At 44.6% G+C, this 16091-nt stretch overlaps 1 protein-coding gene across 11 annotated transcripts in view; it reads left to right on the top strand.

The window, feature by feature from the left end:
- The window catches only part of PLEKHA7 (pleckstrin homology domain containing A7), a 234127-nt gene that overhangs the window by 162245 nt on the left and 55791 nt on the right, over positions 1-16091 (top strand). For all 11 annotated transcript variants that reach the window (XM_055094181.2, XM_055094178.2, XM_034932215.3 and 8 more), the window contains one exon: positions 7459-7634. In XM_055094181.2, coding sequence (XP_054950156.1) covers positions 7459-7634 — 176 coding nt within the window. The remainder of the gene's footprint in view (positions 1-7458; positions 7635-16091) is intronic.

Genomic DNA, 16091 nt, shown 5'->3' with positions numbered 1-16091 from the left:
TCAACATTTTTCTTAGAAAGACTTTACTAAGAGTGTTCCCTAAATCTTTTGTCTGGGAGACAGAAGGCATTGTGTGTTTGGGAGAGGTCTTTGAGGTCCTCAGGATCCGAGAGCAGAGAAAAGCTACTACAGACAGATCTGGTGGTGTTTAGATGGTTCTCCAGAAAGGGCAATGGTTCCGTGAGTCTGAAAGAGTTATCTTTTCATTTGGCTTGCAGCATCCTTCTTTTAGGGGCCAGAGGGTAGGCCCTGGGGGCAGCTCAGGGTCTATATTCTTGGGCATACCAAGGAATACACAGTGTTTTGTGATTGGCCTTGACACCTGTCTTTGATGTTGGTCCTTCTCTGTATATAGAGCTGAAGTTCTCAGACTGGTGCTAGGGTACCTTGTCGGAGACAGTTCAGAGTATCCACCGTACTTGGCCTACTCTTTAACCTTTAACTGAAATATAACATCTCTTTCAGTTAAGAAAGCAGGTCACAATGTGTATCAGCAGTACCTGTGACTTGGTCACCAGTAGAAACCATAGATATCTTCATAACACATTACAGTTGTTGCAGGTATCTTGAAATATCATTTATGCTCATCACCATTTTAAAATCACAATACTTATTACATCTGCCACCAGATCCATTATGCAGTACGTTAGTAAACAAACACCTGCATCACTAGACCACACATTTAAAAAATATTTTAAGAACTATATTTCAATATAATAGATTTCCCTTATTTTGCATGCTTAACATTCTGGAAAAGGTTCATAGGATTTATCGAACTGTTGATGTCCATGCCACAAAAAATGTTAAGGTCCCTGCTCTAGATTCTGAAGGCATGCCAAGAGGCATGGTTTTTCACTTATGTAGTTCTATTTGAAAACTTCTGTTGCACACTCTGATTGTCTGTGGGGTAGTATAACAGATGCTAGGGATACAGCAATGAATAGGACAAAATCCATGCTTTTTTAGGGCTTATATTCTCAAGTTTGCATCAGCATGTGTATTATTACAGGATGAGAAGACAAGAAAGAGCTGCCTTTTTTCTCTCTCCTTTCAATTTTGTTCTTTGTATATCTATCAAATTCATCTCCTCCTCTCCACTTCTGCTGCCACTATTCTGTCTTGGCCACCACCATCCCTCCCCTGGGGAGCACACTGTAGAGCAGGACCTAGTATATAGTAAGTGCTCTGTAAGCATTGGCTGTTGCTGATTCAGCCTTGGAACTCCTCTGCAGCCTACAGTTCATCCTCTATGTTGTTCTTAAGTTGCACCCTTGTTCAGGTTGTATTCCTACCATAAGCCCTTCAGTGGTTCCCCATTGCTTTCAGGATAAAGCCAATTTTTTTTTTTTTTTTTTTTTTTTTTGAGACAGAGTTTCGCTCTTGTCGCCCAGGCTGGAGTACAATGGCATGATCTTGGCTCACTGCAACCTCCGCCTCCTGGGTTCAGGTAGTTCTCCTGCCTTAGCCTTCCGAGTGGCTGGGATTACAGGCACCTGCCACTGCGCCCAGCTAATTTTTTTTGTTGTTGTTGTATTTTTAGTAGAGATGGGGGTTTCACCATGTTGGCCAGGCTGGTCTCGAACTCCTGACCTCAGGTGATCCACCTGCCTTGGCCTCCCAAAGTGCTGAGATTATAGGCGTGAGCCACTGTGCCCGGCTGATTAAGGAAATTGTGATTCACGAGGCCCCAGCTTATATCTCTAGCCACATTTTTAGCCACTCCTGTCTTCTGTCTTTCCTCTAGCCATATAAAGTTGCCTAAGGCCCCAGGACATTTCTTGCCTATAGGCCTTTACTTAAACTTCAGCCACAGTTGGCCAGGCGTGGTGGCTCAAGCCAGTAATCCCAGCACTTTGGGAGGCAGAGGGGGGCGGATCACGAAGTCAGGAGATCGAGACCATCCTGGCTAACACGGTGAAACCCCATCTCTACTAAAAATACAATTTGCTGGGTGTGGTGGCTGGCACCTGTAGTCCCAGCTGCTCGTGAGGCTGAGGCAGGAGAATGGCGTGAACCGGGGAGACGGAGCTTGCAGTGAGCTGAGATCGTGCCACTGCACTCCAGCCTGGGCGACAGAGCAAGACTCCATCTCAAAAAACAAAAACAAAAACAAAAACAAAACTTCAGCCACAGCCTGGAATGCCCTTTCCCCAACTCTTACTTGTCCTTCAGTTCTCTGCTCAGAGTCACCTTGTCTGGGAAGCCTTCTCTGAGCCCTCTGGACAGGTTAAGTACCCTTCTTCTCTACTTCCACAGCTCTGTCTCACTGCACTGTAAATGGTTGATTCACCTACCCAGACCTTTCACCGGGAAAACTGATTCATCGGCTAGTTCTGCTAGTCCCATTCTGTAGACAGAGACCACAGGGAGCATTAAGTGTAATTGGAATCGTGGTCAGTGACAGTGCTTATACCTCCCAAGATATGGTGGGTTCAGGCTTACTTGTATTTTGTATTTAGTTCCCTGTGAATTTGTGATGGGGAGGGAGGAAGAAGAGTCTTAAAGTTACCAGAATGCTCTTTCAGCCAACCTCCCTAGGTTGCTCAAGTGACTGCTCCTTCAGTAACATCAACTGACATCTTTTGAGCCTTACAAATGCCAGGCTGTGCTCTAAGCAGTGTATGTCTCATTTCATCCTCACATAGCCTTATAAGGTAAATGCTACTTTTACCCATAGTTCCATTTTAACTATGAGGAAACAAGCATGAGGAGGTTGAGTAATTTACCCAGGGTTACCCAGTGGGCAAGAGGCAGAGTCCACCTTGGACCTCAGGCTGATTCTAAGAGCCCAAGTTCTTACCCTGTTCACTGTGCTGCTTGGAGTCAGCCTAAAGGTTGGACGTGAGAAGTTTCGTTTCTTTTCTCTTCTCTTCTCTTTTCTCCCTTTCCTTTCCTTTTTTCTTTCCTTTTTGCTTTCCATGGAGTCTTGCTCTGTCACCCAGGCTGGAGTGTAGTCGCGTGATCTCCGCTCACTGCAACCTCTGCCTCCCAGGTTCAAGAGATTCTCCTGCCTCAGCCTCTTGAGTAGCTGGGGCTACAGGTGCCCATCACCATGCCAGGCTAATTTTTGTGTTTTTAGTAGAGACTGGGTTTCACCATGTTGGCCAGGCTTGTCTCAAACTCCTGAGCTCAGGTGACCCACCCGCCTCGGCCTCCAAAAGTGCTGGGATTACAGGCATGAGCCACTATACCCGGCCCCTTTTCTTAATCTCAATAAATGGTCACCACTACCTCTGCAAGTTGTAAACTTGAGACTCTTATCGTTCATACCTGGTGTTCTCTCTCCTCCCATATCCAGTCCATTGCCAAGGCCTGCAGGTATTACCTGCAAGTTCTCTCCAGACCCTGTCTGCTCCTCCCCTTCTCTGCCTCCACCACCATCTCTCACCTGTGCTCCTGTAGTAGCCTCCTGACCCATCCCCCCTCACCTGTTTCTGCTGACTCGAACCTCTTCTCTGTACTGCAGCCAGAGTGGTCTTTCCAAACAAAATCTGAGCACATCATTCCCCAGTTTAAACCCTTTAATAAGGCTGGGTGCAGTGGCTCATGCCTGTAATTTCAGCACTTTGGGAAGCCAAGGTGGGTGGATCACTTGAGCCCAGGAGTTCGAGACCAGCCTGGGCAACATGGCAAAACCCCATCTCTACAAAAAATACAAAAGTTAGTTGGGCACGGTGGTGCATTCCTGTAGTCCAGGCTACTCAGGAGGCTGAGGTGGGAGGATTGCTTGAACCAGGGAGGCGAAGGTTGCAGTGAGCGAAGACAGTACCACTGCACTCCAGCCTGGCAACAGAGCAAGACCTTGTCTCAAAACAAAGCAAAGCAAAACAACATAACAAAACAAAACACTCTTTAATAGTTTCTCAGCATCATTAAGACAAAACCCTATATGATCTGCAAGGCCCTGGTGGTCTGGCCCTGCCAACTTCGGCAGCCTCTCTTCATGCTGTTTTCCCCTCCATTCCTCTGTGCCAGTCATGCTGGCCTCATCCTTGAAGATGAACACACTGTGGGCACGTGTCCTTCATGGGGTGCTACCTAGCTCCTCCCTGCTGTTACTTAAATGGCTACCTACTACGTAGAAGGCAGCTGCAATGTCAATTCCTCAGGGATCAAGCTGGGCTCCCCTGTTCTCCTCACAGCATCCTGACCTTCTTGATGACACTTAATACAGCTGTAGTTACTTGTCCATAGTATTTCTCTTCTATGTGGCTATAAACTATTATGGCCTTGTTTAAGGCTGTCCCTCCAACTTTGGTAGGGTGCCTTTCACATAGTAAATACTCAATAAATGATTCATTATTGTTGAGCAAGTTCCAGAATGAGCCAGTCAGTTGATGGGCCCTGGCCTTTTGGGTGCTCCTCTATTTTCCACTGAGGTTTCTCTATTCTAAAGGCTGATGTTGGGGGCTTGAACCATGAGGATTCTGGCTCCTTCACCAGTGCTGTGTCTAGAACTGAGGTCCAACAGCCAGGAGAGCAACCATATCCTAGGGGCATCATGTCTTTGAGGTAAGTTCTTCACTCACATCCTGATTTCCTTTAGGCATAGCTTGTTTTCTATTCAGTTATGCAAAGTTGCTTCATAGAATTATGTTAACTGGAAAGCAAAGAACAGAGAAAACAGTACCATCTGAGTGGAGACTAGGGCAGGAGTGAGAAGATTCACATCATCTGGGTCCTAGGCTCAGGATACTTTGGACTTGGGTCACTTGGCCAGATGAAAAGGAAACTCCCTGTACTTCTTGCCTTCACAGTTAATCCATTGAATATGCCCTCACACAGGCAGAATACAGTTGGAATCTGTTCTTCAGAGTCAAGAGCAGCTGGGCACAGCACCTTCTGGTTTGATTAGTGACCAGGGTTATATTTGCAATCATGTGTAATAACTCCTTCGTAATGGTGGATGTAACTCTTAAGACTCATTCGCAAATAGACATGCAAACCCAAGTCTGCATGTTTGAGGCATGTCCCATGTTGATTTCCTGGACAAGGCTGGCTCCATGAATTTTTTGTACAGCATGGATCTATTGTCTTTATTGTACCTTGGAAGGCTCCCTATGCTTGTATCTTGTGGGATAGGCACCTGTCCCAGAACCCTCTATGGCTGGGCACAAAAGGCTGGGAGAGTGTGTCAGAGATCTTGTGGGATCATGGTCCAGGGGATATTTTCCAAGAATTTCTGCTGATTTTCAGTAAGACATGAACAGGTTCCTTCTTATTCTGTTTTTTTGTTTGTTTGTTTTTGAGGCAGAGTCTCACTCTGTCATCCAGGCTGGAGTGCAATGGCTCAATCTCAACTCACTGCAACCTCCACCTCCTGGGTCCAAGCAATTTTCATGCCTCAGCCTCCTGAGTAGCTGAGATTACAGGCATGTGCCACCATGCCCAGCTATTTTTTTTATTTTTAGTAGAGATGGGGTTTCAACATGTTGCCAAGGCTGGTCTTGAACTAACTTCAGGTGATCTACCCGCCTTGGCTTCCCAAAGTGCTGGGATTACAGGTGTGAGCCACTGTGCCTGGCCTTATTCTGTTCTTATTGGCACATTTCCACCTTGCTTAAAATAGAAGGAATCCTTCCTGTGATAGTGAATGATAGCTGATACATGCAAAGGAAGGATATCAGGTTTGCTTCAGCCACTATAGGGATCCTTGGCTGCAGGCCAAGTTTGCCTAGACTCCCTTGGCACTGAGCCGGATGGACTCAGATATGTAAATGTCAGAAGCAGGCCCATATTTACTATGCATTTTGGATCTGGATTTTAAGAGGGCAGGGAGGAGAAGTAAATGCTGAAGGTTCATTTGAGAGGTTTTCATCTATGACCATTAGTGATTCCAGAAGCATGTCATTGTCTAGTTTTTCATCGGTTCTCATTTTGTTTTCTCTGCCTGGTCCTTGCATGGGGTCTGCCTTTCATGCTGGATTCAGAGTATTGAACCAGTTATCTGTGTAATCACCCTCACTTCGGGATAGAACCTGGGAGCAATATACAGAGAAGCCTGGACTTGGAGTCAGACCTGGGCTCTAACTCTTCGTTCTTTCAACAAATGTTTATTGAGCATCTACTATGTGCTAGGCACTGTTCCTGGGGATATAGTAGTGAACAAAATAGCAAAGTTCCCACTCTCGTGTAGCTTACATTTATAGAGGAAGGAGACAGATGATAAGCAGGTAATAAACAAGTGTGTAAAATAAATAGCATCAGGTAATGGTAAGTGCTGTGAAGAATCTGTTACCAGGTGTGGAAATCTGGGAAAGTTACTTAACATCTAAGAGCTTTGTTTGCTACATCTGTAAAACAGAGATTCTGTCTCCACCTCTCAAGGCTGTTAGGATTACAATGAGATTAAAGTTGTGGAAGTACCTAGGAGACACATAGTAGGTACTCAGTAAATCTTCCTCTTTTCACATCATCTTCTTATGTAGATTTGGTGAGATTGTTCCTTGCAAATTTAAAAGATGGGTCTCTGGTTTATCAGAGCACAAGGGGAAAAACTGGTGTTGTCTCTGATTTGCAAATCTTCCCAGTCATTTTTCAGTGGTCATTCTGAGTACCTTTTTTTGAGATTTTTTTTTTTTTTTTGCAAGGATACATGTGAAAGCACCTTGAGGCAGAAGGACACAGTAGGTTTGCAAGAATATTTAGTTAACTGTTGGTCAACTCTGTCCACCTCTGTAGTGCCTCTTTTGAGAGCTTGTTTGGAGGTTCTAGCAGGGGACTGCTGCTACTAGTATACCCTTGACCGAAGACCGGTCCTCCTCTCTCAGGGATGGTCTTCCTCTTCGACTGGTGTGCAGCTTCAGGAGGGACGCACATGGAGCAGTGAGGGAGGAAAGGGACACCCGCCTAGCCAGCCAGATCAGCCGAATCAACCCTGGCGATCAATGGGGTGACAGATGTCGCAGCCAGATTGCCCTCACATCCTGTAGTGCCTCTTTTGGAGAGACAGAACAGCAGCTTCTTTGAGGAGCACACATCACACTTCATGCCTAAGCAGTGAAGCACAGTGAACATCCACATCAAGCCACCTGCTGTTGCAGCCAGTTTTGAGTCAATTCTTGTCTGATTATAGCCAAAGCAGGAATCACAGGCTTCAGCAAAACCAAAACAGGGATTCCCAAGAGTCTGCCTCTATGAAATGAGGGTTTTCTGAAAAGCCTGTTTCTCACATAAGCCTTGACTTTGTGCACCCTCCCAACTCCCAAAGCAGGAGTAAGATAAATAGGAAACAGTTACAGCTGCAGGGCTTTTACTTTGGGCAACAGACAGCTGTCACTGGGCCTGGCTGCACTAAGAAAGAGAAATCTAGCCTATGATGTTTTCTAGGTGTGGAAACAAGTTGGATGGTGCTTGGGCTTTTAGTCTAGAAGGGCCATAGTGCCTCCTTGCTTTTGCTCCTATAAAGGAAATGTGTGATAACCTCCCTCTGACCTGCATTCTGCCTTCATGCTACAGGCTGTGCACACGGGGATGCGAGCGCTCATCTATAACAGCTCCACGGCGGGCTCCCAGGCCGAGCAGTCAGGCATGAGGACCTACTACTTCAGTGCCGACACCCAGGAGGACATGAACGCTTGGGTCAGGGCCATGAACCAGGCTGCACAGGTGCTGTCTCGATCGTCACTGAAGAGGTTAGTCCTGATGGAGTGTCCCTGCCACAGCACCTCCTACACTAGGATTGGGACCCAGATAGGTCCTCTTGGGTGCCTGAGATTCCATTTACTCACTTGTATTAAGCATTGCCCTCTCTTTATAAACTTTCTTCATTAAACAAAAACACTAAGGCCTGGAAGGGTGAAATGACTGCCTGCGATCCACAGCCATGGAAACTGGCATGTGTGGGCTTCTCAGTTTTTCTTCTCTTATGTATGGTGGAAGGGAAGACCTTGGGGTACCAGGTAGGGAGAGGACAGGCAAGAAAGGTCTTGCAAACTGAAAATCTGCTACAGACTAACTGCCATGTTGCTGGGAGCTGACCTGGGAGTGATCTTCCGGTTGCTCCCTCTCTGAAATAGTTCAACCAAGCATATAATCAGAGATCTTGAAATTCCTGAGTCTGTTGGCTGTAGGTGATTCCCTGAGAGAAAACAAGAGGAATATGAGTGGAGTCGAGGGCTCAGAGAGAGAGATCAGAGTGGCCCTGAAAAAGTCTGGGTATACCTTTATCTGGCCTTCATCTCACATTGGGCCCATTCTTTCCTATCCTGACACTTTGCTCTTTGACAGTGTTCTTTCAACGAGGCCTCAAAACTCAAGCGTATTCTCTTGTAACCTAAGGGTGGAACTTTTTAGTGACTGGAAATGGGTTGCGCTGGTATGTTTAGCTTGTGAATCTTTCCACCTCACATATATGTGGTTTTCGGAATTCGTGGTACTTCCTAGCTTTATGATCTCTTTCATGCAGTGTACAGACCTCATGAAATATAAATACAGCTATAAATAGTGACCTCCATCAAGAGGCCAGGGTATAGTCAGGTCCTACACTCTGGAGCTCCCATAGCACTTCAGTCTGAGCATTTTTCACACTGTTTTTGTTTCTCCCTTCTGTCTACTTTTCAGTATCCTAGGCTTAAAGCAAATATCATCTTTATATCTTGGTTTTGTTTTGTTTTGTTTTCAGACAGAGTCTCGCTTTTGTCACCCAGGCTGGAGTGCAATGGCGTGATCTTGGCTCACTGCAACCTCTGCCTCCTGGATTCAAGCGATTCTCCTGCCTTAGCCTCCCGAGTAGCTGGGATTACAGGTGCCCGCCACCACGCCCAGCTAATTTTTTGTATTTAGTAGAGACGGGGTTTCACCATGTTGGCCAGGCTGGTCTTGAACTCCTGACTTCAAGTGATCCACCCACCTTGGTCTCCCAAAGTGCCGGGATTACAGGCATGAGCCACCACGCCCGGCCTGTCTTTATATCTAAATGCACAACATCTGACACATAGTAAGCTCTCAAATGTCTGGTGAGTGAGTGAGTGAGAGATTCGATGAATGAATGAATGAAGATGTTGAACAGGACAGGACCAAAGACTGCCCTAGGAGCTTCCCCATGGGCCCTGAATCAGTAACTACGTCAATTTTGGCTCTACTTCCAGCATTGTCATCCAGCCTGCATTTTTCTATTGTTTCCATAATAATGATCTGAAAGACTCTGCCAGTAGCCTGCGGGGCTCACCTCACAGTGTGGTTGGCATTTCCCCTCTTACCCCAGGAGAAGGAAACTGGGTAGATTTGACACATCTTACTCCCCAACACAGTCTAGTGCACAGTCTAGTCCCCAACAGTCACTGTTTCGTAGTCTTTATTTTTCATTCTTTTAATATATATATATGTTTACAGTATATGTATGTAGTCATTCCTTGGTATCCATGGAGGACTGGTGCCAGGAAGCCCCACAGATACCAAAATACTCAGTCCCTTATATAAAATGGTGTATTTGCATATAACCTACGCACATACTTTAAATCATTTCTAGATTGCAAGATTACATATAATACCTAATACAATGTAAATGCTATGTAAATAGTTGTTATACTGTATTGTTTAGGCAATAATGACAAGAAAATAAGTCTGCATGTGTTCAGTACAGACAAAACCATCCTTTTTTCCCTCTCTAAATATTTTTAATTTGTGGTTGGTTGAATCCATGGATATGAAACCCTGGATACAGAAGACCAACTATGTATATATGTCTGTGTATATATATATATGTATATATTTATAATTAAGTATATACAAATTATTAAATATATATTAAATGTATATTTAACTATATAATAAATGAAAACATTCTAAATACAAAAATGCAAAAACTGAAGATGAAGATATCCCAAATCACCTTCCCAAGGTAATCTCTATAATCAGGTTAATTGGCTTTTAAACTATTTTCTATGCATTTATATACGTATGTGGACTTATAGAAATATATAGGTTTCTTTTGTGCTTTCTGAAAGCGTGAATAATGACATCTTAAGGATCACTCAATATCAGTATATATGAATCACCTTTAATTTTTACTCATATGGTATTTCATAATGTAGATGTACTATAGTGTATTTTTAAAACCTGTATTTAAAATTTTTGTATTAACCTTCTACAAGCCTTTCCATGTGTGAGTCTTTCAGATTGCTGGGTAAAAGTATAATACATTTTTAATTTTAATCAATACCTCCAAACCGCCCTTTAAAGAAAGCTGTGTGGCCGGGCACGGTGGCTCACACCTGTAATCCCAGCACTTTGGGAGACCGAGGCGGGTGGCTCATGAGGTCAGGAGATCAAGACCATCCTGGCTAACACGGTGAAACCCCATCTCTACTAAAAATACGAAAAATTAGCAGAGTGTGGTGGTGGGCACCTGTAGTCCCAGCTACTCGGGAGGCTGAGGCAGGAGAATGGCGTGAACCCGGGAGGCAGAGCTTGCAGTGAGCAGAGATCGCGCCACTGCCTGGGCAACAGAGCGAGACTGTCTCAAAAAAAAAAAAAAAGAAAGCTGTGTATTTCACTAGTGAGTGTGTCATTTCCCCATATCTTTGCCAATAGTTGATGTTATGTCTTAATTTTACTGATCCGATACAAAAATAGTATCTGATTATCTTAATTTAATGTATATTTCCATGATGGTTAGGATCTTTTATATTTATTTCCACTTTTTTTTTTTTTTTTTTTTTTTTAAGACACGGAGTCTCAATCTATCACCCTGGCTGGAGTGCAGTGGTATGATCATAGTTCACTGCAGCCTCGAACTCCTGGGCTCAAGCAATCCTCCCATGTCAGCCTCCCTAGTAGCTGGGACCTCAGCTATGGGCCACCACATCATGGCTGGCTAATTTTAAAACATTTTTTAGAGACAGAGGCTCACTGTGTTGCCCTGTCTGGTCTTGAATTCCTTGCCTCAAGCAATCCTCCCAGCTCAGCCTCCCAAGTAGCTGAGATGACAGTCACCAGCCACCATGCCCAGCTCAATGGGCACGTGTATTTCCTATTAAGGGAATTGCCTGTATCTATCCTCTGCCCATTTTTCTACTGAGTTGTTTGCCTTTTCTTGCTGCCTCCTTTCCTGTGTGCTCTGAAATCTGCCAGGTTAACAGTGCTGCTTAGCCTCTTGCAGAGGTTGACGATAGGCTATGGAATTTGTTTTTCCTCTTCTTTGAAAATCAGAATGCTGTTTGCCAGTTTCTGATATTCTGGTCTTTTCCCGCTTCCCTTTGATTCCTTGGAGATCACCCAATAGGTTTCTCAAGCCCAATTTCCCTTATGTCACTGGGGCACCACTGATAGCTGGGCCTGGAGCTCAACTACAGGAGAGTAGGGCTTCCTGTTCTTCCTCCCCATCGTGGACTTTCAGGCTCTCTTAACCAGGTTTGTTCCCTTTTTCCTGGTGAAGATCATTCTTCTTAATGAAAATGTGGAATTAAACCCAGAAGCTGGAGAATTCTGCCTTCTCTGTTTATGCTGGGTCATCTTCCCTAAGCAGAGACACTTACATCTCTTTTTTTTAAACCCCCATGTATTTTAATAAATAGAAATTTTGTTTTTGTTTTGTTTTACTTTAAATAAACAAACAGCTCCTTCTAGACTTTACTTTTTCTGCCATTGTTCATGTGGGCCCATTCCACTATGGATTTGTGCCCCGCCTTCCATTTCTTATACATGTCCTTTTATAATTTGAGCTTCAAGAGTTCCCTGTGTTATTACACTAGAGATGGCAAAATGGGTTTCTTATAGTGTCCCAACTTTGCTCAATTCATTGTGGCTGACTAGGATGCTAGATGAGAGAGAATTTGAGAACGAGATTGAACTTTATAGGAAAAAAATGCATGGCTGATAAATGATGTCTGGCTAGAACCCTTGAGGATTAATCTAGATAGCTGAGATTTGGGTATTTTTTAGCATCAGATTTTGGTGTTGGAAGGGCTCCTCCCCTTTCCCTAGTCTCAGGCCATTGTATCATCCCTAGTTTTTCTCTGACATTGAGATGTATTCTTATTATGCTCTTAATAAACTCTTAAAACTCCATGATCATGTTTGCACAAGGTTTTGTCCCTTTAAAAATAAAAAACACAGGCCAGGTGCAGTGGCTTATGCCTGTAATCCTAGCACTTTGGGAGGCCGAAGCAGGCGGACCACTTGAGGTCAGGAGTTCGAGACCAGCCTGGCCAACGTGGTGAAACTCCATCTCTACTAAAAATACAAAAATTAGCTGGGCTTGGTGGCGGGTTCCTGTAATCCCAGCTACTCAGGAGGCTGAGGCAGGAGAATCGCTTGAACTCAGGAGGCAGAGGTTTCAGTGAGCCAAGATCATGCCATTGCACTCCAGCCTGGGCGACAGAGTGAGACTTTGTCTCAAAAACAAAACAAAACAAAAAACAGAAAAAACAAAAAAAAGCCCAAGAAACTAAAACAAAATAAAAAACACAAGTTTTTCCAGCTTCTGAGTCACAATAAAGACATAATAGCATTTCTCCATAAGTTTCTGAGAGCTGAAATTTTCAACCAAGCAAATACAGACTTATTAAATGTTCTATTTTTCCAGAATAAGATGTTCAGACATTTGGTTGGTTAAAATTATTCGTCAGGCAGACTAAATCTTGCCTGTCTTCCAGTTTGGTGTTTTGCCTTGGAAAAGCTCCATCGCTGTAAGTGGGTGGCCCCAACAGTAGCATTTCATTCGCTCCCTCTGTGATTCTCACCCAGAGGATTCTCTCTTTATTCATGCAGGCAGATGCTTCCTTTATTAGTGGTGGTATGTATTAGGACTGTTGACTGCAGATGACAGAAAATACAGAGAAATTTACCTTTAAAAGGAGGGAATTTATTGGTTCATGTCACTGAAAAGCTCAAGATAGACCTGGCTTTAGAAGCAATGGGGTTCAAGGCTCAGACAGTATCACTAGAAGTCATATTCTCAGACTCTGGGCTCTTCCCACCTGTGTGTTAAATTCAGTCTTGAGCTCCACGAGGAGGTCCCTGGCACATCTAGGGCCTGGTGGCAAGATAGCTGCAGTGGTCCCAAACTCATATCATCAAGGTTAAAATCCAGTAGGAAAGAGCCAGAGTCTGGTCCAGAAGCTCTGAGATTCATACTGATTAGACAGGTTTAGTTTACATTTATGTCCCCGACCATCTTCCGTGGCCAGGGACAACATCATGCTGATTGCAGAGGCCTGAAACACATGTGTCACTTCTGAGAACCAGGGGTGGGGCCCTATCCAGGCTGCGAGGACTGAGAGTGAGGTGGTGCGGATTCCCAAGGAAGTGTTAGGGCTCCATGGGCAGAGGACTATGGGCAGAAATGGCTTACTGGGACATGGTAAAGAGGGCATCAGTAATCAATGTCCAGGCCAGCTGATTTATCCCTCACTTCCTGTTATACCTATTTCTTTTGCCTTAGGTATCTCCTCCCAGTGCTTAGTCTCTGAAATTGGATAGACCTGGGTTCAAATCCATGCTCTACTACTTTCTAGCTGTGTCATCTTGTGCAAATTATGCATGCTTTTGAAACCTTGATTTTTCTTAGTTCATAGGCTTGCTACAAGGATTAAATTAAACAAATGTATCAAGTGCTTACTTAGTCCAGTGCCTGAGACATAGTAGGTGCTCCCTATCAGCTATATTAACTTCCATAGGATTTGCTTTGACAGTATCTTCAGTTGTTTTCTCTTTACCCTCTTCCAGTTTCATCATTAATTCCTAGATCTCAATGATGAGTCTCCTATGGACAAACTGCCCTCTCTTCTCTGCCAGGATGTACTCATCTCCTAGCAGTGTGAGTTGTTCAACAGTTCAGGGTCCCTACAGCCCCATCCCTCAGTCCTATTTGTCTTCAGCTCCCACTTCCCCCAGCCTCTTCCTATTCTTCTGGCCCAGGAGCAGAGCTAAGAGTCCTCACTGCAACTCTCACTTTTTTATTTGAGACAAAGTCTCGCTCTGTCACCCAGGCTGGAGTGCGGTGGCATGATCTTGGCTCACTGCAACCTCTGCCTCCCAGGCTCAAGTGAACCTCCCACCTCAGCCTCCCAAATAGCTTGGACTACAGGCATGTGCCACCGTGCCTGGCTCATTTTTTGTATTTTTTGTAGAGATGAGGTTTCACCATGATGCCCAGGCTGGCCTCGAACTCCTGGGTTCAAGTGATCCACCTACCTCAGCCTCCCAAATTGTTAGGATTACAGGCGTGAGCCACTGCGCCTAGCCTGTACCTCTGACTTTTGTTCTCTTGTTTGTTACACAGGCTTCAGAATTCCATGATAGACATTAATTCCAGTATTTTTGAGATCCCACGCCACGTGCTGTGAGGGACACCCTGCACTACTGGCAGGGCCTGCTCTCTGCCCCCGCCCCCCCAAGTAATCTTCTGCCTCACGTCCATATTCTTCTACTGGCCATGCTGTGGACTCTGGTTTTTGATTCTCAACAACCTTTTTGAAATCTGTCTTACCGACTTCCGCCATAATACTGCCTTTTCTATCTTGTCTAAGGATGTTTTTTCCTCTCTAATAAGCTAAAGCACCAACTAAGGAGGTTATTTGGCATTTACAGCTTACAAAACTGAGAAGTGACTCAGGCAGGAGGGCATATCAGAAAACAACTCATCTTTTTTCTCAATTTCCTAACCTCTGTGTTATCTGGAGTAGCTGCAGTCCTGTCTTGGGACTAAAGAAACTTGTAGTAGAGTCACCTTTAGAATAAAGTCCAATTTCCTTAGTAAGTCTTTGGAAACCCTGCATGGGCCTGGTCCCTACAAACACCTTTGGTTCATCTCTTGCCATTTCCCATTCTCTGTGGTATGCTGAACTTCTTTCAGCAACTTGAATTGGTGCATTTGTTCATGCATTCATTCATTTAGTCTTTTATTCTATAAATATTTATTAAGGGTGGCCAGGCATGGTGTCTCATGCCTGTAATCCCAGCACTTTGGGAGGCCTAGGCAGGCGGATCACCTGAAGTCAGGGGTTTGAGACCAGCCTGGCCAACATGGCAAAACGCTGTCTCTACTAAAAATACAAAAATTAGCATGTTGGCACATGCCTGTAATCCCAGCTACTCAGGAGGCTGAGACAGGAGAACCGCTTGAACCCGGGAGGAGGAGGTTGTAGTGAGTCGAAACCGCGCCACTGCACTCCAGCCTGGGTGATAGAGCAAGACTCCATCTCAAAAAACAAAACAAAACAAACAAACAAAAAACATATATATCTATATCTATAGATATAGATATAGATAGATAGATAGATAGATAGATAGATAGATAGATAGATAGATAGATATAGATATATATAAAACTCCTGAGCTCAGGTGATCCACCCACCTTGGCCTCCCAAAGTGCTGGGATTACAGATGTGAGCCACCGTGCCCGGCCACTTTTATTACCTTTCATGAAAGTAAAATGTCTCTAGCTCTGTGGGTTTGTGTGATGATAAGAAGAGGTGGTAAAGTGCTTAGCTCAGAGTTTTGCATTTAGTAAGTGCTCAGTCAGTGATGGCTGCCGCTGCCAGATTCCTGTCCTTTATTAGAGTCCATTTATTATAGGTAATCCGGTAGTCGTATGTGCCCTCAGCCTCTCTGGGCTCAGTCCTGACCTTGCAGAATTGTTACAGGGATTGCAGGTTGTCCGTGACAGATTCCTAGCACACAGTAAGGCCTAGCATATGGTAACAATAACCAAGCCATGGCTATTAAAAAAATGTATCTCCCAGAACGGGAGTGCTGGTTTCCCTGGGGAGGTGGAAAGTGAGTGAGCGTGGTGTGTGCTAGAGCTTCAGGGTGGCTCAGGTTGAGCTGTGACTGGTGGCATGGCTTACCCAGGTAGAAGAAAGAAGGATTCTTCAGGCAGGAATGAATAAAGTGAGGAGGGCTGGCAGGCCTGGAATAGCTTTTTTCTCTTCTTAGTCTGGTTTGTCAATCCCTACAACTTTAAAAGGGATTTTGCCAATAGCTGCTCTACTGAGGCAGGAGGCAGCCTCAGCCTAGCATTCTGGTTTGTTTCGTTTATTCTGCAGCCTCGCTCTTCTCTGTGGGAGGGAGGCCTGAAGGATTGTGGAGGGTGTCATCAAAGCTGTCAAGCCCTCTTGTTAATTTAGGCAAAGCACAGCATGAAAAGT

This window comes from Pan paniscus, chromosome 9 (assembly GCF_029289425.2).
Source record: "Pan paniscus chromosome 9, NHGRI_mPanPan1-v2.0_pri, whole genome shotgun sequence".
Lineage (NCBI taxonomy): Eukaryota > Metazoa > Chordata > Mammalia > Primates > Hominidae > Pan > Pan paniscus.
This window is presented reverse-complemented; position numbering and strand designations above follow the sequence as displayed.